A 24977-nucleotide genomic window follows, 5' to 3' on the forward strand; every position below is an offset into this window, starting at 1 on the left:
ATGTAGTTGATCTTACTGTGAGAAGTACGGTACTTAACAGTTTTTACTCTGGTGAATACAGTTATAATCAGTTTTATACATAAAACTTTGTCCTTTAATTTTTTTTTTTTTTTTTCTTTTTTGGTACTGGGAATTGAGCCCAGGGGTGCTTAATCACTGAGCTCCATCCCAACCCTTTTTATTTTCTTTGCTTGTTTTTGGTACTGGGGATTGAACCCAGAGGTGCTTTGCCACAGAGATATATTCCCAGCTCTTTTTTTTGTTTTGTTTTTAATCTTTATTTGTTTATTTTTTTATGTGGTGCCAGGATCAAACCCAATGCCTCATGCATGCTAGGTAAGCGCCCTACCACTGAGCCACAACCCTGGCCCATCCCCAGCTCTTTTTATTTTGAGACAGGGTCTCTTAGATTACTGAGGCTGGCCTTGAACTTGCAGTCCTCCTGCATTAGCCTTCTGAATTACAGGCGTGTACCAGCCCATTTTTATGTTTTATTTTGAGACAAGGCCTTACTGAGGGCCAGCTAAGTTGCTGAGGCTGGCTTTGAACTTGCAATCCTCCTACTTCAGCCTCTGTTGGAGCTAGGTTACACGGTGCACCACTGTTCCCTGCTAGGAATTGTTTCTTTACTCAGCTCTACTGTGTCCTGTGAAGGCCTCTGGTGATACGGAAAAGAATTGAGGTTACTTGGATGTGGGTTGGTCTCTGGCTTCTGTAGTTTTGAGTCACAGTTTTCGGATATCAGTTTAAATTTTTTTTTCCAACCTTTCTTTTTCTTCGGTGCTCAGGATTGAACCCAGGGGTGCTTAACCACTGAGGTACATCCCCAGACCTTTTCATTTTTAATTTTGAGGCAGAGTCTCCATAAGTTGCTGAGGCTGGCTTCAAACTTGGGCTTCTCCTGCCTCAGCCTCTTTAATTGCTGAAGTTACAGATGTGTACCACTGTGCCTGCTGTCATCATGATTTCTAATAAGAAATAGGAGATTTAAAATTTCATAGATATTCTTTTTCCTCTTGTTAATAGGCTTCCAAATTGCAACTGTGTTGTGGAATTTATCAGGTAAAACCAGTGTTGTTAATAGATTTTTAAAAATTGACTTTGAACTCAAGAAGTAATGAAGGTTTTAGGTTTTTTGGGGGAGAGTACCTGGGATTGAATCCAGAGACATTTAACCACTGAGCCACCCCAGCCCTTTTTGATTTTTTTATTTTGAGACAGGATCTTGCTAAGTTGTTTAGGGCCTCATTAAATTGCTGAGGCTGGCCGTGAACACAGTTCTCCTACTTCAGCCACTTGCCTCAGCCTCCCAGGTTGTTTGATTATATAGGTGTTTGCCACTCAGGCGAAGTTTTGGGATTTATAGGTTCCCTTTACAACTTTTTGTTAAGTTGTATTTGGGAAAAAGTTCACGTTTGTGGTGTTTATGGCCTTTTTGTTTTGTTGTTCATTCAGGAGCTGCCTATTGTCAGTTTATGGACATGCTATTCCCGGGCTCTGTTGCCTTGAAGAAAGTGAAATTCCAAGCTAAGCTAGAACATGAATATATCCAGAACTTCAAAATACTACAAGCAGGTTTTAAGAGGATGGGAGTTGACAAAGTAAGTAAATTTTATTCCTTTGTTTAGATTATTTTTTTAACTAATGATTATTACTAAAGATACTTACGGTAGCCCATGACTTTTGGTGTTTTCTTTTTCTTTTCCCAATTTATATAGCTATCTTTTCTCTACTTAACATAATTTATAGAGAGCGAAGTTTCCCTGTACTGTCCTACCTCTACATTGCCGTCTTCTGTCTTCATCATCTGTGAATGTAGTAACTATTTGGAAGCATCAACATATATATATATTTTGGGGGTGGGGTGGGGTGGGTACCGGGGGCACTTGACCACTGAGCCACATCCCCAGCCCTATTTTGTATTTTATTTAGAAACAGACTCTCAATGAATTACTTAGTGCAATCCTCCTGCCTCAGCCTCTTCAGCAACTGGGATTCCAGGCATGCACCACTGGGCCTGGCCAACGTATATATTTGTTTATAATGATTTAAAAAAAAAAAAAGTTTTTGTAAATTCTCTAGTAGTTTAATCTCTGGATTTACTTCTGTAAAGCATTGTATATGAATAAGTAGTTTCAATAGAGAAGATTCTAGAAATATTTCCTTTTTATGCAGAGGCTGAGGAGGATCCCTGGGGAGTGCTGGGAAGTCCCTGCTGTCTCAAGGTTATTTGATGGTACCAGAAACGGTCCACCAGATTTCATTAGCTCAAGCATATAATAGATTGCAAAATTAAGGAGTTAGCAGATTTATCTTTTAAAGCCATTTTTAGGAGTATAACTTTTGTTCAGTAAAACTTATAATACCCCCTAAGTATCTTGCTGGTATATCTTTATATCTTTTTTTTTTTTTTTTTAAGAGAGAGAGAATTTTTTAGTATTTAGTTTTTAGTTTCAGCAGACACAACATCTTTGTTTGTATGTGGTGCTGAGGATCGAACCCGGGCTGCACTCATGCCAGGCGAGCACGTTGCCGCTTTAGCCACATCCCTAGCTCTATATCTGTTTTTTATTTATTTTGAAATCAGTCTTAATAATTATTTCTTTCATTTGTGTATATTATATAAAATAAGCATTTATAAGAGCATCATGTAGTTCCTAGGCATGATTTAAATAGTTGTAGCTTATACACAATAATTTTTCTATTTTTTATGGAATTATATATGTACTCATACGTGTGTGTATGTGAGAATGTGTGGTGTGTGTGTGTGTGTGTGTATGAGAGTTTGTATTGGGTGTTTTTGGTGGTGCTGGGGATTGATCCTACGTTCCCACATCCCTAGCCCTTTTGAAAACAAACTGAACAAAACTTGGCTGGTAAACTTACAGGGGCTTAGCATCAAGTTCTCTAAAAAATTTTATGTTTTGGTACTGAGGATTGAACCCAAGGGTGCTTAACCAGTGAGTCACATCCTCAGCGTATTTTGTATCTTATTTTGAGATAGGGTCTTGCTAAGTTGCTTTAGGGCTTCGCTAAGTGCAGAGGGTAGCCTTGAACTTGGAATCCTCCTGCCTTAGCCCTCCGAGTTGCTGGGATTACAGGTGTGTACCACCAGGCCCAGCTCTAAAATATTATTTTTCTTCCCTTTGGCAGAACTTTGTACTGATTTGAGGCATGGACAGATTGAGTAGCAAAAGCTTCACTTTGGGCTAAACAGTCTTGGTTTTTCTTTGCAGATAATTCCTGTGGATAAATTAGTAAAAGGAAAATTTCAGGATAATTTTGAGTTCGTGCAGTGGTTCAAGAAGTTTTTTGATGCAAACTATGATGGAAAAGACTATGACCCTGTAGCTGCCAGACAAGGTCAAGAAACTGCGGTTGCTCCCTCTCTTGTTGCTCCAGCTCTGAATAAACCGAAGAAACCTCTCAGCTCGAGCAGTGCAGGTAAGCAAACAACCTCCAGACATCATTTCCAAATAATAATAGTATTCCAGATATTCATTCATTTGATATCGAACCAGGTTTTTAAAAATTTTATTTATTTATTTATTTTTTGGCAGTACTGGGCATTGAACCCAAGGATGCTCTATCACTGAGCTGTATCCCCAGAACCCCCACCCCCCTTTTTTTTTTTTTTTTTAAACTTTGAGACAGGGTCTTGCTAAGTTGCCAAGACTTGTCTTAAATTTGTAGTCCCTTTACCTTGGTCTCCCAAGATTATCTAGGGATTATAGGTGTGCACACCTGGATCTCAATTAGAATTTTTAAGTAAACATAGGCTTGGGAATCTTCTAAAGCATAATCCCTGGCATGTGACAAGAGCATTGATTCTGCCTTGAGGCAAATTGTGTTTGTTCTGTGCAACCCTGTGTGAGCCCCTTCACTTCTTCCCCATAGTTTCTTCCTCTATAAAATGGGAAGTTTAGTCCTTGGCCAGAGGCTGTTTTTGAGACCTGAACAAATTGCTTTATGTTATTATGTGAAAGCTCTTCAGTTGTGTGGAATAGAAACCCTCAGCTCACATAAGAGAGTTTTATCTATGTGGGGAAAACTGAGGCATTTCACAGAGCTTCCCAGGCATGTTACAGTCTGAGTTCCTGAATTTCTAGCACCCAAAGGAGCCTTCTAGGTTGTGGGTTGTCGTAGGCTGTTTTCATCATCCTGCTGGCTAGTCTATAGTTTTGTGCTTACTCCTGACTTCCCTGCCTCCTGAGGGCTTGAACTCTGAGTGGCTGTAGCTTGCTCTGATACATAGTCTGGGAGGCAGTGGGAGGGGCTTTTTAAGAGATTTCTGAAGATGGTATTAGCTGATAGGTTTCCCAAGATGTTTTGCAGTAGTATATACACAGATTATATGTATTTGTTGGGGTATGTTATATGTTTTACAGGTGCTTCATTCCTCCTTTTCCAGAAGATGACAAGAATATTAAGATACCACAGTATCTTGAGAGAGTCTGATCATCCGGTAGAGAGGATAGATTAAGTACTTTTAAAATAGCTTTAGTTGACATATAGTTCACATGCTATATATTTCACTTGTTTAAAATGTTTAAATTTTTTTTTTTTTTTTTAAAGTACATTTGAAGAGTTGTGACTGGGTGCAGTGACACAATGCCAGTAATCCAGCTACTTGGGAGGCTGAGCCAGGAGGATTGTAAATTCCAAATTCAGCCTGGGTTATTTAGTGAAACCCTGTCTGACAATAAAATAAAAAGGGCTGGGGTTATATCACAGTCGTAGAGTTCCCTTGGGTTCAATCTCCAGTACTACCAAAAAAAAAAAAAAAAAAAAGTCATGTAACCATTATAGCAGACAATTGTAGATGATATTTATCACCCCAAACAGAAACATTCTGTGTTTCTAATAGTAGTCACTTTTCATTTCCCAGCTCTTCTGCCTTCCCCTAAGCCCTAGGCAGCCCCTGATCTACTTTCTGTTTATTGTTTTGCTTGTTCTAGACATTTTGTGTAAATGAAACTATAGAATATGTGGTCTTTGTGTCTTGCCTTTTTTTTTTTTTTCCCCCCCCAGTGGTGCTGGGGATTGAACCCAGGGCCTTGTGCATGTGTGGCAAGCACTCAACCAGCTGAGCTATACCCCCAGCCCATGTCTGGGCTTTTTCATTTAGCATGTTTTCAGGGTTCATCTATGCTATAGCATTTATCAGTACTTCATTCTTTTTTATTGTAGAATAATATTCTGTTATATGATTGTACCTCATTTATTTGTCAGCTGATGGTCATTTGAGTTGTTTCTACTTTTTGGCTGTTGTGAGTAATGCTGCTGTCAAGATTCATGTATAGCTCTTTGTGTGGATATGTTCTCATTTCTCTTGGGTTTATATCCAAGAGTATATATCTTGGAGCAGAATTCCTGGGCCATATGGTAACTATACTTAACTTTTTGTAGAGCTGCCTGCTTTCTAAAATGGCTGAACTATGTACAGTACCATCAGCAGTATATGAGGTTTCCAATTTCCCCAGATACTGCATGCTTTTATTCTTCAGCTGTACAGAATGGGCACCTGCTTAGGTTACCTTGTGTATTTCATATTTCAGGTGTTGCTGACAATTGAGAGGAGACTTGCAGTAAACATTTAGTTTTCAGGATAAACATTGTAGAGAGAGCCATCCAGAGGAAATGCCCGTTACTGTGGGCAAAAGCCTGTGTGGGGTATCAGGAAGATTAGATATTTCTAGGCCTGGTGTAATGTTATAGAATAATTGCTAAATGAATAAGTAAAATCACGAATAAGATATTGAGGTAACTCATTCTGGATTATTTTAGCTTGTAGACAGGTTAATGTATTATTACATTGTCTGTGTTTGGCTATAAATACTCAGAGAAGTCTGTAAATTCTCATCAGTGAGAAACATTTCTCTTCTGACCCTTCTGAGTGTCTTCTAGGAGGTGGGCAGAGATAGAGGTTTGAAGTCATAATGGTAAGAATAGGCTCTGCCATTCTTACAGACTTCTTTCTCTTAATCCAAGAAGTTTGAGGATCTAGTTTTGCAGATGGGGAGCAGAGGATATACAGCTGTAGGTGGGGTTGTGATGTATTGGTGTGAAGTTTGCCTTTGGTCCACGAAACTGTCCTGTTTGTGGATTTGGTTAGAGCTGGGGTAAGGTAGATTGTCTGTATGCACCAGAACTACTGTGCCTCTTTCAGATGACTCTCTTGTTAACACAGCAGAGAAAAGACCTCACTGGATTTGTTCTAAGCATGACAGAGTGTGGCTAAAATTGATACTTAACTATGCTGTCAGAATAAAAACAACTTTAGGCAAATGTAGGGCGTGTCCTACATGTGGGGCTCCTTAACTTGGTCCCCTTCACTGAATGTCTTTTGTTGTCCTGTGAACTTGTATTTTAAAATTTTCCTCTTAGGGGCTGAGGCTGTAGCTCAGTGGCAGAGCGCTTGCCTAGCAAGTGTGAGGCACTGGTTCAAGCCACAATGCCACATAAAAAAATAAATTATATGTTTCCCTCTAAAACTAAAAAAATATTAAAAAAATTTTTCCTATTAAAAATGTCTAATCCTCTCTCAGCCCCACAGAGACCCATTTCAACACAGAGAACTACTGCGACTCCTAAGGCTGGCCCAGGGGTGGTGCGAAAGAATCCTGGTGTAGGCAATGGCGATGATGAAGCAGCTGAATTGATGCAGCAGGTGGGTGCTTCCTGTGTCCACAGTATGAGTCACTCTGGGGCTTCCTTGCCGCAGTGAGGGGAAGCTTGTCCTGCTTGCAAGGGCGGTCTTCCTGAGGTGAGGGAGCACTTTGACTGCAATGTGGGGAGCAAGATTGGGTGAGGGTGGAGAAAGAGTCAGGCATTTTTGTGCTTTCTTGGTGTGATAGAAACCTGTGTTGGAAACGAACTCTTAAAGAAGAACCCTGTTGGATATTTCTGGTGTCTCTTAGGATTCTCTGGGATTCAGAGAGTGAAAGATAAAGGGGAGTTACTTTCTGGAGATTGGAATTAAGCGTAAAATTGGTATGACAGGGCTATTGCTCTTCAGATTCTGTTTGTAACGGTACAGTGATTTGGAAATATCTTCAGGTTAAATGTCCTTAAGGTACTTGTCAGAGGTTTCTGTGGATCAGAACAAATTTTAGCCTTTTAAACATTCTCTTATGAATCCTTCTAAGATGTTTTGTTTTGCTTTTGGATGATTGTTTTGACTTAGTCACCATCTGGGCACTGTTGCTGTAAAGTACAGAAGTCCTGGAGAGAAAGGAGACTTTTCTCTTTAGTAGCACGGATGTGCAGAAAGCAGTTGAAGAGAAAAAGATGAGAGTCAAGATTTAAATGCGGGGGCTGGGGATGTGGCTCAAGCAGTAGCGCGCTTGCCTGGCATGCGTGCGGCCTGGGTTCGATCCTCAGCACCACATACAAACAAAGATGTTGTGTCCGCAGAGAACTAAAACAATAAATAAAAAATAAAATAAAATAAAAAATTAAAAAAAAAAAGATTTAAATGTGTTTGTAGGTTTACTGTAGCTGAATAGATTACATGAGCTGATGTTAAATCGGGTATCTGGAATTGTGTTTGGTATCAACTCCATTGGGGTGATGACAGTGGATAAAAAGCAATAGTGATTATTATGGTTCTTGTCTGTTCTTATTTATTTTAGATAGAATGGAGTAAGTTCGACAATGTTATTTTTGTTTTGTTTTTTGTACTTGGGATTGAACCCAGAGATGCTAACCACTGAGTCACATTCTCAGCCCTATTTTTATTTTTATTTTTATTTTTTTTATTTATTTTTTTTTTCAGAGTAGAAATTAGAAGTTTATTAAAGGACAGCAGAAAAGACTTCTCCCGGAGGAAGAAGGGGACCCAAGAATTGGAAATCCTCCCCCTATTTTTTTTTTAAATTTTGAAACATGGTCTCACTAAATTACTGAAGCTGGCTTTGAACTTGGCAGTCCTCCTGCCTCAGCCTCCTCAGTCACTGGGACTATAGGTGTGTATCACCATGCCTGGCTACAGTGTTCTTTAAAAGTTCACAGGAACCAGGGTTTTTTGGCTTGTGTATGAAATAATAACTTATGAATGTTCAGAACAAAAATAACTAAAATGTTTTTGGAGTGGTTATGCCATGTATTAAGTACTTTCATTTCATTTTTGCAACAAATCTTTAGGGTTTTACAGCTAACAATGGCTTCAAGAAGTTAAATAATTTGAGTGAAGATTTGAACCCAGGTATGTCTGGCTTTAGAGCCTGGGTCAGTCAGTCACTGCTAAATGGGAAATGAAGGAGGAGGTTGTGTGACTTACCTGCGGTATACAGAAGGTTTTTTTCTTGTGCCTACCATTGGAAATTGTAACTATTCACTGTAGTTACTCTGAACACATTGCTGCTAAGTATTAGAATATAACAAGGTATGGAATATCTGGCCTAGGCCTAGAAGTGGACTTTTTTTTTTTTTTTTTTTTGACAAAACTTGGGGATGAATGTAGGGCCTTGTGAATGCTAGGCAAATGCTCTTTTTAAAATTTAAATTTGAGACAGGATCTCACTAAGTTGCCCAGTTGGCCTTGAACTTGGGTCCTTTTGTTTAACCTCCTGAGTAGCTGGATTATAGGCATGTACCACTCTCAACGGACTAAAAGTTTTTTTTTCCCCCTTGGTGCTGGGAATTGAACCCAAGACCTTGCACGTGCTAGGCCAGCGTTCTACCACTGAGTTACATTCCCAGCCTAGAAGTGGTTTTTTTCTTTTTACAGAAAACTTTAAAAAAAAATATATATATATATATATATATATATATATTTTAGTTTTAGGTGGACATAATATCTTGATTTTACATTTATGTGGTGCTGAGGATTGAACCCAGTGCCTCATGAATGCTAGGTAAGCACTCTACCACTGAGCCACAACCCCAGCCCTAGAAGCGGTTTTTGATATAGTTGGAGAAGATATATGTGGTACCATCCTGAAGTAAAATCTTAGCTGAAGGCCGTTGTGGCGGTGCACTTCTGTAATCTCAGCAGCTTGGGAGGCTGAGACAGGAGGATCACGAGTTCAAAGCCAGCCTCGGCAATTTAGTGAGGCACTAAGCAACTCAGTGAGACCCTGTCTTGAATAAAATACAGAACAGGGCTAGGGATGTAGCTCAGTGGTCAAGTACTACCCCTGAGTTCAATCCCTGATACCCAAAAATAAAACAAAACACCAAAATCTCATCTGAAGATTTTGGAAGGCAGGAGCCATAAGTCTCGCAGAGGAGGGAGTAGTTGGAGACTGGGAGGCTTGCTTCCCTGAAGGGATAGTTAAAATCGGTGGGAAGGCCAGTGTAGGAGAACTTCAGCAGTTGAGATTGGGAGGGGTTGTGGTGTATTAGGGGAAGGTTTGAAATTGTGTGACTGTGCTTTTTTTAGTGCTGTAGAAGGTTTGGGAGACTTAGGATGCAGTGGCTGAAAGTTGATCCTGGAAGACTGGGATCAAATTCTCATACCCAGCTGGTTGGTTGATCTCTACCACAGAAGTATTTTGTTTGGCCTGCACATCTTATGAGTTTTTTTTTGTTTGATTGACTGATTTTAATTTATAGGAAGAATTTTAGGCTCTTCCAGTTTGCCAGAGTCCTTTGCCCACTCTGTTACTGACTTTTGGCTCATTTACATGATCTGTCTGGCCTTCCTGAAAGTATTTGAATTTGTAGCCTTCCTCCTCCCCCTTTTTTTGGTTCTGAGGATTGAACTCAGGGGCACTAGACCACATCCACATCCCCAGCCCTACTTTGTATTTTATTTAGAGACAGGGTCTCACTGTTGCTTAGTGCCTTAGTTGCTGAGGTTGGCTTTGAACTTGTGATCCTCGTGCCTCAACCTCTGAAGCCGCTGGAAAGGCATGCACCGTTTGCCTGGATAGGGATTTCACATTCTTAACTCATTGTGGAGAAGTTACTTTGAGATCTTTTACATTGTCTCATCTGTACTTGATCTTTTAAAAGTATACTTAGGGGCTGGGGATGTGGCTCAAGCAGTTGCGCGCTCATCTGGCATGGGTTCAGCCCGGGTTCGATCCTCAGCACCACATACCAACAAAGATGTTGTGTCCGCCGATAAAAAAAAATATATATATATATTAAAATTCTCTCTCTCTAAAAGTGTACTTAGTACTTGCAGCCCATCTCATTGCTGCTGGCCAAATGTCAAATAACCCCATGTGCCTGATGGCTTCTGTTTTGGCCATTGTAGGCCCAAAACATTCTCCTTAGGCTTCCTAGGTTGTGGCTGTTGCTTTACTATAAGGAAAGGTTTTAAAAGTGACAGTGATTACTGGATTTTATTTTTGTTGGTGCTGGGGATAAAACTAGGGCCTCATGTGGGCTATGCAACTACTCTACAACTGAGCAACACCCTTAGCCTGCCACAGATTTTTAATAACCTCATAAAAATAAGCATTAGAGGAGTACCACATGAAAGCTAGTGACTTAGTCATACATATTATTTCTTGTTTATACATAGTTATTGAGTGATGTTGTGGATAAATGCTGCATTTGGCCTTATAGGGGGCACCCAGAAGCTGGATTCTACTTTGGTGGCCTTGATGATTTGTAGGACAGAGGAAGATTTAAATGCGTTTGTATGGTTGACACTAGTGAAACATGAGTGTGTAGGTGGGGATTTGATGCTAATATTGCCTTTTTAGACTATTTTGACTTTTCTTCTAGTTCACTAAGGTTACCTTCTCTTGGATTGTGGAACTGAAGCTCAGGCAACTTTCTGTTGCCGGGGTTACTCAACTTTTGTCCTTATCTCTTTCTTGTGTCCCACTTTGGGGCTGTTAGTTTTTTTTTTTTAATTTATTTTTTAGTATTTTTAGGTTGACAAAATATCTTTATTTTGTATTTATATGGTGTTGAGGATTGAACCCAGTGCCTCATGCATACTAGGCGAGCACGCTACCACTGAGCCACAACCCCAAACCTTGGGATGGCTGTTGGTTTTTGCAGGCTGCTGCAAAGGTAGAAGTGGGTGATTTAGCTTTGCTTGCCACCAGGCAATGGTAGTATTTTATTGGCATTTAAAATTTTTATTATTTTTGTGTAGTGGTACTGGAGATTGAATTTAGGAGTCCTCTGCCCCTGAGCTATATCTTTTTTTATTTTTATTTTTTAAAACAAGGTCTTGCTAAGTTGCCCAAGTTGGCCTCAAACTTGAGATCGTTTTACCTTAGCCTCCTGAGTCACTGAGATTACAGACATGTGCCATTGCACTTGGCTTAAATTATTTTTGAAAGTGATTTCTGTGATTGATATAGGAATGGTGTTAGGTTCTTTAGAATCTTGATTTTGGTTTGGTCTGTTCGGGACTTTGATGGTGAATTTTGAAGTTAGGGCTTTGCGTTCCTAGTAGTCTGCTCCTCGTCTCTGAATGCTCTCCCCACACCTTTTCTTTTTCTTCTTTTTCTATGGTTTTGGGTATCAAACTCAGGGCCTTGCACGTGCTAGACAGGTGCTGCTGTCCTGCTGCGTGCGACATGCGACTAAATCATTCAGGGTCACTCCAGGTGAATTTGGGTTGGCACTAAATAATCACACACAGAAAGTACCTTTTTCTTAGGGTCCAGCGACAGCTCCTCAGCCCCAGCTCCCACAAAGGAAGCAAGAGAGGCAGACAAAAAAGAGGGCGCATGCCTGAAATCATCTTATTTATTGAGGGGAAGGCACTTGAGAAAGTTCCACCCAAATGAGGCAAGGGATCAAATTTCAGGGGGTAGAGTCTAGCTTTGTGATGTCTGGTGGTCAGTAGGTTGACATCTTGGCAAGTCACACCCATCTTAGGTGCTTTGTGGAATTAAAGGCAGAGCAAGCAAAAAGGACCCATACGTGCACAACAGCCCAGACAGAGCAGCAACGTTCCAATTGTGCGTTCAGAATGCTCATAGCTCACACAGCCCATGGTTGGTCTGCAACACTGTCCTACTGAGCCACACCCCCAACTCTTTGAATGCTACTTTACTGCAGGTTATGAAGGGGAGCTTCCTTCCACTCGAGGATGGGGACTGAGCTCCTCAATTGTGTCTAACTGTGGGGATGCTAGATCAGCAGTGTGCTTCTGCTTTTGTATCTATATATTGAGAAGGTCGGACTCAATCATTTCTAGTGCCTTCTGGTACTTTCAGAATTTGCTGCTGCTCAGATTGTTCTCAATCTTGCACCTTTAATTTCCTGGTTTGGCTTTCCATGTTGCTTTGTGGCCCTAACCTTTAGATTGAGCGTTTTATGAAGGCTTTATGCTGCATGATATTCCATGCAGTTTTCATTCAGTGAGAGTTAAATTAATTCATTTATCAGCTGGTTGCTGTGGCGCACGCTTGTATATCTAGCTGTTTGAGAGGATGAGGCAGGAGGATTGCAAGTTCAAAGCAATGTGGCCGTAAGCAATTCATTGAGACTCTGTCTCTAATTAAAATATAAAAACGGGCTGGGGATGTAGCTCTATGGTTAAGTACCTCTGGGTCCCCCCATGCCCCCCCACCAAAAAAAATTCACTCATCATAGATTTGAATACACTGAAATGAAGATGTAACATGTCTAAAGTACACAAAGGATTGTGGGAGTTATTGTGTCTTTTATTGCTCTTGGCTAGGTAGAGTCCTGACCTAAATGTTGAGATTTATTTTTTAATAACCTCTGTGGGAATCAGCCCCTCAGTGAGACTGGAGGGGGATCAGGCATCCCTTGCCATTGACCTCCACATGTAGCCAGACTTGGACATGATTGACCATTTCTCTGGTAAGGACTCAGTTTGCGATTATTAGCCACCTTGCCAGCCTGGGTTGCCTCACACTTCACTTCCTTAGTTTTTTCTTCTTGATACTTTCTCAGTCCTTGAGAAGTTCCTGCAAGTTTCAAAGTATAATCTTATAGTCTGCCCTTCTTTTATGATCAAGGTTTCCTTGAACAAGTACGTAATACTTACGTGGAACTGAAAAAAAATTGATATTAAAATGAATTGGCTTTCTGTCTGTTTGACTTTGATTGAATACCATAACATCTTTGGGGTTAAAAGTTTGAGTGATATTTTATTGTTGCACTAACGCTAGATTTCTCTCCCTTTTCAATACCTTGCATAGGTCAACGTGTTGAAACTTACTGTTGAAGACTTGGAGAAGGAGAGAGATTTCTACTTTGGAAAGCTAAGGAACATTGAATTGATTTGCCAGGAGAACGAGGGGGAGAACGACCCTGTATTACAGAGGATTGTAGACATTCTCTATGCCACAGATGTATGTGTTGACACATTTTCTTTCCATTTTGCCTCCTAAGGGGAAATAAGATTAGTTGGTTTCAGCAAACTTTGTGCTAATTCCTATTGTGTTCCAGTGTAGCTTTCATAAAAAGATTTCATCTTTGATTCCTTTAAGTACAGGGCACCTCTGCCTTGAGGTCAGTGAGCCTTAGAGGAAGCAATAGGACAAGGAGGTGGCTGTTTTACCTGCCTCCTATAGATTGTAGTCACTGATAAGCCACAAAATACATCATCCAGAAGCACCCTTCACCCCCGTCCCACTCTCTGTAGCTTGGACCCCTCAGGTAGACCCCCTCAGGACCTCAGGCATGCCATTGGTCCTTTTTCACTGTCTGCGCCCCCAGTTGTCTAAAATGTGCTTTTTTTCCTTCCCTCCAAGGAGCTTGCCCTGGTACCCATTCCCTGAAAGTACTTTATGATCAAGTTTTTTTGCATCCTTGTTTATCACACAGCCAAACCTGCTGTTTTAGTTATGACACGTTAGCTCATTGGAGAAGTCTGATTTTCTGTAGATTTAGGATTTGATAACTGTCTATCTATTGATATCTAGGATATTCCAAGTAAGATAGGAAGAACATCTTACTTGGAAAGGTTTTAAATATGTTTAATAGGTGTATTTATATTTCTGCATGCCTAGCAAGGTCTGTAGGACCACACTACTTAAGTATCTGTAGTATGTATAACATTATACAAATATAAGTTAATAATAATGCTATTATTATGACTGTCTTCTAAACTTGTGAATTGTGAAGGATTAATCCAGATGATAAAAAAGTTGATAATTTGTTCAGTAAATCTTTAGGACTTGTGTACTGGATAATGAAAATAAAGATGATGAAGGTATAGGTCCTTTGGTCTAGCTTATAATTTTAGTGGACGTGCATCTTAATTCAGCTCTAGAGATTTAGTGTAAGAAAAAGAAAAGATGGTTGAAGATACTGGGGATTGAACTCAGGACCTCAAACATGCTCAGTTGGTGTTCTAACATTGAGCTACATCCCCAGCCCTTCTTGAAAATTTTTTTTGGAGACAAGGTTTTAGCTGAGTTGCCCAGGCTGGCCTTGATTTTAAGGTCCTCCTGCCTTAGGCTCCCAAGAAGCTAGGATTACAGGCGTGCACCTTCATGCCAACTCAGAAGTTAATTATCATGATACAGTAGTGTATCCATTCTCTGTTGTAAGTGTATGGGGAATGCTCTACAGTTGGTATGAAATGGAAGCCATGAGTCTGTTTTTTTTTTTTTTTTTTTTCACACTTGGTTTTCCTACATCATTAATTTAATTGTGCTTAGTTTTGACTTTTTGTAAAATACAGTTCTACTGTTCAAGAAATAAAATAAAGATGACTTGGCCTGTGTGATTGTCAAGTGTGTAGTAGAGATAGGAAGAACATCTTACTTGGAAAGGCTTTAAATATGAAGAAAGTGACCCACAATAGAAAGTGATCATTCATTGTTGAGTAATAGCTTTCCCCTCTCATTTTCCCATTTCAGGAAGGCTTTGTGATACCTGATGAAGGGGGCCCACAGGAGGAACAAGAAGAGTATTAACAGCCTGGACCAGCAAAGCTACATCCGAATTCTTCACTCCAAATCATGTGCTTAACTGTAAAATACTCCCTTTTATTATTCTTAGAGGATTCACTGGTTTCTTTTCATAAGCAAAAAGTACCTCTTTTTAAAAGTGCACTTTGCAGAAGTTTCACTCCTTTTCCAATAAGTTTGAGTTAGGAGCTTTTACCTTGTAGCAGAGCAGTATTAACATCTAGTTCGTTCACCTGGGGATCAAAGAGGCTGACTATGGGGCTCACGATGTGGAATGCTGGTCACACTGATTGCTGGAGAAGGTGTTTTTATGTAATACACTGAGGTGGTGACTTCAGTAAAGACTGAATTGAGTTTTAACCTAATGTGAAGTCTTGGCAGAGAACGTTTTAATAAATAAATGCCTTAAGAGTATTTAAAATATGCTTCCATATTTCAAAATATAAAATGTAACATGACAAGAGATTTTATGTGTCTGACATTGTATCTGGGAAGGAAGGTCCAGACCTCAGAACATTTGGAACCTGCAGTCACAGGCCTTGTGGGGTTGCTTGAATCCCTACAGGCCTAGGCTTTGTCCCAAAAGGATAGTTTAAGCAATTGCTCTGTAAAACCATTTTGTGTCATTGACCAGTTGCATCCCTGCTAAAAGCAAACAGCTTGGTTGCCTGGATGAATAGAAGGTAATTCAGCCCTGAAATGTTTGAGGTGAAGAGTGTTTCATTGAGTGTTTCTCTGATGGTTTTTCCATTTATTCCTGAAATTTCTGATGATTTTTCCATTTATTCCTGAAATTTCTATGTGTTGAGGAAAATGAAGTGTGTCCAGTTTTTAATCTAATAACTACTATTGGAGAATTACCCACATCCTTGGGATTTGGATGGGGGTTGTGTCCTGTTTTACTTAAGTTTACATTTAATATATTTCTCTTCTCTGTCCCCTTGCCCCCTGGGGACTCCTCTTTGGCTCCTTAAGTTTGCTGCTTAGCATTGGAAGTACAGCAGACAGATGATCATGCTGCAAGCTCTTGCTGGATCTCTAGCAAAGGGAGTGATCAGTGAAGGCCAGCGTTATCTTGGGATCTACAAGGCTGGGGTGTTTTCTGTATCTGCTGTCCCTGGCTCTCCACTGTTACCCAAATACTTTGCCAGTGCACTAATCTCTTTGGAGATAAAATTCACTAGTATGTTACTAAATGTTAATTTCTTTTGCAGAAAATACAGTACCATGTCTGAATTAATTATTAATATTTAAAATATTTCCATTCCTTAACTCTTCTTTATTTGCTTTGCCCATGGCCTATTCAATCCCTTGTTTGGCAGAATTCTGCAAAATGTATGTTACCCACTACTGAGATTGTTCAGCCCCTGATGTGTTTGTATTGGTTTGTTTATGGTGGTAGCTTGTCCTAAAATGTGTGTAGAAAACAGGTATTTTATGATAAAATTGCTGTGTAGTGCATGCTGTGTGTGGAATTCAGAGGAAAACCCAGACTCATTGATTAACAATGCCAAAAAATGCAAGTAACTAGCCATTGTTCAAATGACAGTGGTGCTATTTCTCTTTTGTGGCCTTTTAGACTTTTGTTGCCCTAAAATTCCATTTTGTCGGGAACCCATTTTCCACCTGGTCTTTCTTGACAGGGTTTTTTTCTACTTTTAAACAGTTTCTAAATAAAATTCTGTATTTCAAGAGTGTCATGTCTTCTGAAATTTGTCTTGCCCTGGGTATAAGCTTTTAGGTTCTATAGATAAGATAAGGTACCTGTACTTCTTTCTTAAATTAGGACTGGTATTTTCAAATTCCCCACTTCCCCCCCCACACACACACACTAAATGTGCTAATTTCTAAGCCTACTTCCTTTTTCTTCATTCACAGTATATTTCTTAGTGTCCTAATTTCTTAAATTCCCATTATTGTGAGAGGTTTTTCCTCCCAGAAGCCCAAGCTTAGCTTAACTGCTTTGAAGCCTTCTTTAGGCCATTTCCTCCTGAGAAATTTAACAGGATAAAATTTGGTGGATGACCACAGGGATGAGATATAGATATGTATGTATATATTTTTTTCCCTGAAATTATGTTTTAAAGACAATTTAACACAATCTCAGTCTATAAAATAATCAAGTTGTCACCATTTTTTCCCTCCCTTAAAAAATTCTGTACCCTTATAAATGAGTTTAAAAGGCAACTTATTGCCATTTTCAGTGCTAAATAAAGTTAAATGGTTGGAAGGTAGTTACTTATGCTATCTTTACCTCCCATAATTCTGGGTGCTCTGAAAAATCCATCTTGATTAGGGTTGTACCACCTTACTTTCTGTGGAAGTTAATGATATGATACCTTCCTTGAAATGCTACACACTTTCAAAGGAATATGAAACCCTTGGTGTTCATAATCTACCAGAAGATACCGCCAGGAATGCATGGAGTTTGTGAAGATACTCTTGGGTGCTGTCAACTAAGTTACTTGGTAAGGAGTGAAGCCAATGTTGGTTGTACCTGTGACCCATTGATTTGGCACTTTAGGTTAAGGCACATGAAGTCTTGGTGTGACTAATAATAGGTTAAAACACTCGTGTGGTAAACTCAGTGAGCTGCTTGGTTGCTTGGCAAGTTCTGTGTTGCATGGAGGACAGAGCAACAAATGGGTTCTCTGCTTAGATTTGGATTCAAGATCCATTCCTTAGGCTGACGGTCTCTGTCTGATGGACTTCAGAGTCTTCTGGGGAGTTTGAAGATTGGAAATCTGCATTCTACTATGTATCTCCGTGACCTATGTTTGAGCTAGTAGTCCGGCTCATTCTTGGGCCTTACGTAAATGTGTGCAACTTCAAGTTTTAATTCTGGCAGAGGAGACGTCAGATTTGAGTCTTTTACCCTTTTGAGTTTTAGTTGAACTCTCTTGTTCTTATCTGCAAAATAAGGATGATGATGTTGGCTGAAGTACATTCTTCAGAGGGTGCTTGTTGGGATCTGAGCTGATGGACAAGAAAAGCAGCAGCAGTATTAGAAAGTTCTGTACGGACAAGAGGTATTTATTTATGGTCTGGATACTTGAGATTCAGACTGAAATTGTAGATTAGAAAAAGTTTAGAACAGGGTTTTTGTATCTTGTAAATTCAAGAAGGGGGTTCCTTAAGATAAACTTTGGGTATTTTCTAAAATGAGTAACAAGTTCTTTTAATGTTTCTTTTTCAGCTTGGTGGTATTGACAAGTCCAGCTCTTTTCTGTCTTCAAACTATGATTTTTCATCCTGTTTTTCCCTAAGTGGAATTGAGGTCTAAACACACATTTCACCATTTTCTTTTAAATGAAGATTTAGTGACTCAGGTTTATTGGTTTCAAAAAACAATCATATTTTCCTCAAGGATTACTTTCTAGGATGTAATATAGTTGTAAAAAGGAAGTTTTCTTTTGCTTTAACCAAGGCAATTTTCTACTAAAATTTTTCTTTAAGGATTGTTCTATAAGATGTATGAAGAGCTCATTTTCAAATGAAACCCAGGCCTTAAACCTGATCAGCCTGGTCAGATTAGCTTGCTGTCATGTGGTTGACCCAAATCTGACTGTCACCAGCAGAGAGTAGAAGTAATTGCTTTGAACCATGATGAACTTTAGCCTGTGGTCAGTGTCCATGAATCACCATTTTTCTGACCTAGCACTCTTGCTGTCAGTAATATGTTATGTTATACTTTGAATTCACTCATTTAATTAATTTTAAAATTGGATGAGTTCATGTTCACTTTCTGTATCTTCATGACATTTGCTGCTTTTTACTCAGTTTTTGAAAGTATGAAAGTACCATGTAACTTGAGTGTGCAAGCCCAAGGGCGAATTCCGTACTTGTACACTGAACTTGACTGTAGTTAGAACCATTAACCTAGATGACTTCAGCTGAATTGTTATGTAGCTTTAACTTATGAGGGTTCCTCTGCTTCCTCTTTGGCTTACTCTGATTTGCAAAGTATTGTTACCTTACTTCTTGGAGTTGGGGCTGTAGTCAAGTAGCTTCATGAATTTGGTTATCTAAGTGAGCAGGTCTAGCTTTAGAGTCAAATTTCTAGGTTTCTTAATCTAGAACTTTAAATCTTTGTTTTATTTTCATAAAATTTAAATAGGCCTCATGTCTTTTGCATTGGAGGCTCCTTGGTGCTGAATGTGTAGTGAAGATGCCTTCCTGGGCACGTTTCTGAGGTTGGAAGAGGCAGTTCTTAGTGCAGTGACCAATCAAAAGCAAATCAGGCTGACCACCAAAGCCTAAAACTTTGTAAATGGCCTCAAGAGATAGATTTAGAATTGTAAAATATCTATTTTAGCAGTTTGGAAATCTATACCTTGACTGACTTTTAAAAAATTTTTCTGAACTGGTGGGGGATGTAGCTCACTGTTAGAGAGCTTGCCTAGCATGTCCAATCCTGGGTTTGATTTCCAGCACTGAAAGTGCGGGGGGGGGGGGAATATTCTCCCTTTACTTTTTCTGGCTTAGTTTAAATGTTTTTGTGCAGTTTGCAGGTACTGTTGATAAGATTGGTTGGCTGGGCACAGGTATGAGCAGAGGAGGAAGAGTAATTTGTCCCATCGACTACTGATGTCTTTAGATCAGCTTTCAGTTCTGGTATAAGAATGAGATGTGGGAAATTTTTGATAGGTGAGATTCAGTCCTTCAGGGTAACTCTTAAAAGCTGGCTTTATGACTCTCACTAGTTTCTGGTAGGTAGATATGCTATTTTAAAACTTAACCTTATGGATGATTCACAAATTGAAATATAGAGTATTGAAATTAAGTTTAAGGTCACACATACAAGTAGGCGGACTACATATAAATAGGGTCTATGGCTCGAGCCCCCCTTTGACCTTTACCAAAATAAATGAAGATGACAGTGTTGTGGGAAAGCCAGAAATTGAGGCCAGTGTCTTCCTTAGACTCTGCCTCCTGGATCTGCAGATGATGACTTTTCATTAGCTCATGGAGGTGAGCTTTTGTTTGGTTTATAAAGTTTAAATGTATAAAAGCCAAGAGGAGGCTGGAACAAGAAAGAGTGGGAGAATGAACACTTTCTAGCAGATATTATCTTTAGAGGCTAATTTTTGTCAGATGAAGGACATCCTCCCCCACACTCCCATACTGGGGATTGAACTCAGGGGTGCTTTATCACTGAGATATACCCCCAACCCTTTTTATTTTATTTTTATTTTAAGGCAGGGTCTTTCTAAGTTACCAAGGTTGGCCTTGAACTTGGGATACTCATGCCTCAACCTCCCGAGTAGCTGGGATTACAGATGTGTGCCACCAAACCTAGCGGACATTTTTGATTCAAAGAAAAGCACAATGTTTCTTAGCATCTGTTGCATATGTCTTACATGTGGAATTTTTGGAAAAGTTTTAATGGTGAAACCATAAGTGTATAATTTCTGTATTTTAATTAAAGTACTTAGGTTTTAACTCTGTAGGAAGAAGCTTTGACAGGAGAAATAGCAAATAGAAATAACATGCCTTTGGCCATTTCCCATAGGTTACAAGCTTCAGGGAGAGCCCTCTAGTAAGATCTGTCCCCAAATCATCATTTAGTGCAAGAATCTAAATGAGTTTTACCAAAGGCCTGTCATGATTTATCCCATCTAAACTTGAATGATTTTCAAATTTCTTTCTATTTGTGCTTGCTTCTCTATTGTTTGTTTCTCATATGGGATCCGTTTACACATTCAGAAGTAGGTCTGGTGATTTTAAGATCCAACATAACCTCAAGGCTGTCTAGCATTTTAGGATTTTCTAACCTGATAGTCTCTTTTTTTGTATTTTATGTTTTTCTACAAAGTAATGTAGAGTTAGACATATAAAATTATACATGATTGCTGTTTTTACTTTGAAGTTTTAAATCTTGCCTAGGAGAATGGAATAAGCTTATGTGCTTTTTTAAAAAAATTTAAAAAAATTTTTTAATAATTTTCTTTTTTGACAAAGGTCTTTCTGATTGCTTAGGCTGGCCTTGAGATTGTGATCGTCCTGCCTCAGCCTACAGGCATGTGCCTCCATGCCAGCTGGCAAGCCGTGTGTTTTTGCAGGTAGTTACAGGCTCACTCAATTTGCCCCTCCCCTTTTATCAGTTCTAAAACCTGATTTGAAATTTAATGTGGAATGAAATAAACATTAGGACTAAAAGTCCTAAGGATTTGTGGCTGACTTAATATTCCCAAGCTTTAAGAAGCACTTTTTTTTTTTTTAATTAAAGCAACTACTGGGTCTCATTGCTTTTTTCTCGAATATTTGGGATACCCAAACCTGAAGTTTTCTTTCTTTTTTTTTCTTTCCTTCTTTTTTTTTTTTTTTTTAAATTCAGACACGGCCCAAGAAGCTGTCTTTGTACTCCCTGGTTTTAGCAGTCCTCCCTCCCATCTCAGCCTCTAGAGTAGCTGGGACTACAGGCCAGCCACTGTCACCAGCTCAGAGTTCTCTTTGGTAGTGTGGTAGGAAGAGCATTGTTTTAATTTTTTTGATACTGGGGATTGAACCCAGAGGCACTTTACCACTGAGCTACATCCCCAGCCCTTTTTATTTTTAATTTTGAGTTAGGGTGTTTAACTAAGTTGCTTGGGGCCATGTATAGTTGCTGAGGCTTGCCTTGAATTTGAGATTCTCCTGCCTCAGCCTCCCAAGTCACTGGGATTACAAGCAGGAGTCACTGTACCCAGTTAAGAGCATTGTTTTAAAGGTCACATGAGCAGAGTTGACCTCATTTTTACTGCCAGCTAATGGTCTGATCTTGATAGTAATCTTCAGGGTCCCCTGTAGTTCTAACAGTCAAAGACTACCTTTAAAAAAAAAAAAAAGCCTTTCTGGCTGTCAGATTACATCTTAAAATTTTTGACAGATTACATAGAACTGAAGGACTCAAGTTGGGCACCTTAAAATTCGCAAAGCCTGAGAGGACAGCATGGTGGTGTTGCCAAGTGGTAGTCCAAGGTGGCGCTCGCTGGAGGGGAGTTAGCTGTGTTAATAGTGGCTTCCTTCCCTCAGTATTTCCTTAGCATTAGCAAGTGATGCCTGAATCTCAAGTAGGACTTTTAAACTTTATTCTACAATTATTTTTGTGCAGAGGTTTATCTAGGAGCTTTTTCTTCTAAATGCCCTCCCTTCTGTTTATTTTTCTGTTGAGTTATTGATGATTATATTTTTGCTCTTTAGGTGGAGTTTTCTATCTTTTTTTTTTTCCATGTTTCCTCTCAGGGAGGGGAAAGTACATTAATTGTGACAGAACCTAGCATATTTTTGCCATTAAAAATATTGGCAAAGATAGTTTATAGTGAAAAAATAGGTACCATTTGATTAGTAATTGTGTGTCCTTGGAATAATGTAGAAACTGCTGTAGAATTGATGAGAGTGAGCCAACATGTAAGAAATGAATTCACTGAGCCAAAAAACAATGGAAAAAAGTTAACTGATCAACCACCTTTTTTTTTTTTTTTTTTTTATCCTTAAGTTCATTAACACCTAGTAAAAGGACCTCTGCACTTTTGACATTTGACCACTTTACCTTTAATGTTTTACAGTGTGGCAGAATCCTTTTGTTTCTCTTCTTCCCCCTCTCTCTTTTTCCAAATGTGGTACTGGGATTTAACCCAGGACTCTATTCCTCAGCTACAGCCCCAGCCCTTTTTTACTTTTATTTTCAGTCAGGATCTCATGAAGTTGTCAAGGCTGGCCTTGAGTTTGTAACCCTTCTGCTTCAGCCCCCCAAGTCACTGGGATCGCAGGCTTATGCCACCAACTTTCTTTGTCTCCATTATTGATGAATGGGAGCAGAAATTATTTTGGTATGTTGGTGTTCTCTGTTTAGGTCCAGGGAGAATGTTTTGTCTGGTGATTGATTGGCATTTTGGTAACATTCAGTTTCTCATTAAGTATGGTTTTCCTGGTTTCAATGAGTGATCTTTTAAGATCTGGATCCATGTCCCTGTTTGAAATCTCTATTAAGAGATTTGACTTTCACCAACATGCCCTGCTGTTGTGCCATGGACCAAGGTTGTGCAGAAGTTACATCAGGTACAGGCTTGCTCTGAAGCCTGGATTTGTGAGTCTCCCTTCTCAAACATAATGTTCTTGTTGCCTTCCTCTTTTCATATAAGTGGAGCTCATGCAGAGGGTGTTAGAGAGCCAATGTGCCTTTTGCTGTCCCACCTGGGGGAGCCAGTTGGCCTTTAGGTTTGGGTGAATCCTGCTTTATATCATAGGGCTCCCTGGCATTTTCCATGGTTCTTATTGGGTGGTACCTGTACTTGTCCTATGGATTGTTTTGTATTTTGTCCTGGCTATTTGTACTGTCTCCTGTCACTCTTTGCTGTAAGTTCAACTTCATTAATAAAAAGAATATCTCATGTTGGATGAAAAATGGCTGTGTGGTTGTGGTTTGTGGGCTGGATTCTGATATTCCATTTATGTTCTTCATGTGGAATCCTCTTATTTCCCTGTTCTAAAAGTGACTATTTAGGTGGAAGCCCTCAAGAGTTCCACAGCAGCTTCATAGAGGAGCTATCTTGGGCTAAGGGACAGCTGCCAAGATGTCTCACATTAAATGGGAGTTGAAAGCTGATAGCTTCCTGTCAGCCAGTGTAGTTAACTGGAGAAATCAAATTGGGTCAGGGTGAGTGAGCATTTGGGTTATTGTTGTTCTTCCAAAATTGGACATCTTGGTCTTAAGATTCACTTGCTTGACATGAAAGGCTGGATGGGAATGAGGAGTGCATCTCTCTTGCTGCTTTCTCTCTCTCTCTCTCTCTCTCTCTCTCTCTCTCTCGGTGGTACTGGGAATTTAACCAAGGGGAACGCTACTGCTGAGCTACATCCCCAGCTGTTTCTGATTTTTAATTTTGAGGTATGGTTTTGCTAAGTTGCTCAGGCTGGCACCTAACACTATCTTCTGCCCTAGTCTCCTGAGATGCTGGGATTACAGGTGTGCACCCATGTGCCCAGAGGAGAGCATCTCTTCCATTTCTGGGACAGCTGCAAATGCTGTTAGCCTCCAGTCATCGCCCCTATTAAGTGCCAACCGTAATTCTCCGTCCATGCCTGGCATGCTGCCCTAGTAGCTGTTCCAAACTCTCAACATGATGCCAGTCAGTATGACTTCTAATCTTATCTGTTTGCTAGTCATATTTTATTTTTCTGCTCTAGGAATTGAACTCAGGTACTTTACCAATTAGGTACATCCCCATCCCTTTTTTTTTAATAAATGATTTTTAAAAAATACAATTATTTACTTTTATGTGGTGCTGAGGATCAAACCCAGTGCTTCATACATGTGAGGCAAGTGCTCCACCACCGAGCTACAACCCCAGCCCTCTTTTATTTTGAGAAAGGGTTTTGCTAAGATGCTAAGGCTGGTTTTGAACTTTCACTCCTGTCTCAACCTCCCAAGTAGCTGGGATTGCAGGAGTGTGCCACTCTGTCTGGCTCTAATTCTGGATATAAATTGAACTCTTCATTTCTGTTTTCTCTAGTATTGGAAGTAGTATTTCTATTTCCCTCTTTTATACTTTTTTTTAAAACTTTAATTATTTTTTATTCATTTTTACGTGGTGCTGAGAATTGAACCTGTGCCTCACATGTGCTAGGCAAGCACTCTACCACTGAGCCACAACACCAGCCTCTGTCTTTTTTTTTTTTTTTTTTTTGGTGGTGCTGGGGATTGAGCCCAGGGCTCATGCATGCCAGGCAAGCACTACTGGACTGTCGACACCTCCGCCCCTTGTCCTTTTCTTTTGAATGGTCTCTGTTGCCAGTGGCTTTTTTTAAAGGTTCTTTGCCTTGGTCTGTGAACATACACAAAGCTGTTCTCTCTTGGTTGAAGATATATTTCTCTTACAGTTTTGAAATAATTATATTTAAAATAGTTGTAGAATTGTGTAAAGAATCCCCCTTCACCCAGATTTGGCTTACTGAAGCGACCCACCCTCTTGTGTTTTTTTGTTTTCTCCTTTCCCCTCAAGGTAACTTCCCCTTAAATGTTAGATCCCAGATTCCCAGGTGTTCGTGTTTCATGTCTATCTGGACAGCCTCTTGTCATGTACACAAGACCACTTTCACTCTCTGTTCCCCTGGAAAGGATTCACTTCCCTCAGTTATTCTGGTTCTTTACTTGGAAGCCTCTTTTCCCTGCAGCTGCTTTCTCTC

General features: G+C 39.6%; 2 protein-coding genes across 2 annotated transcripts in view; both read left to right on the forward strand.

The window, feature by feature from the left end:
* Mapre1 (microtubule associated protein RP/EB family member 1) overlaps positions 1 to 16502 on the forward strand; it is a 29730-nt gene extending 13228 nt beyond the window's left edge. The window contains exons 3-7 of the mRNA XM_046433532.1: positions 1456 to 1601; positions 3237 to 3444; positions 6549 to 6670; positions 13092 to 13244; positions 14760 to 16502. Of these exons, the coding sequence (XP_046289488.1) occupies positions 1456 to 1601; positions 3237 to 3444; positions 6549 to 6670; positions 13092 to 13244; positions 14760 to 14816 (686 nt within the window). The 3' untranslated portion in view covers positions 14817 to 16502. The remainder of the gene's footprint in view (positions 1 to 1455; positions 1602 to 3236; positions 3445 to 6548; positions 6671 to 13091; positions 13245 to 14759) is intronic.
* A 7409-nt stretch (positions 16503 to 23911) lies between these two features.
* Positions 23912 to 24977, forward strand: part of Efcab8 (EF-hand calcium binding domain 8) — a 68724-nt gene continuing 67658 nt past the window's right edge. Inside the window, 1 exon segment of the mRNA XM_058575443.1 lies at positions 23912 to 23920. Within this exon segment, the coding sequence (XP_058431426.1) occupies positions 23912 to 23920 (9 nt within the window).

The sequence above is a fragment of the Marmota monax genome, unplaced genomic scaffold (assembly GCF_021218885.2).
Source record: "Marmota monax isolate L192 unplaced genomic scaffold, Marmota_monax_Labrador192_F-V1.1 WCK01_AAM20220418_F8-fsc00014, whole genome shotgun sequence".
NCBI lineage: Eukaryota > Metazoa > Chordata > Mammalia > Rodentia > Sciuridae > Marmota > Marmota monax.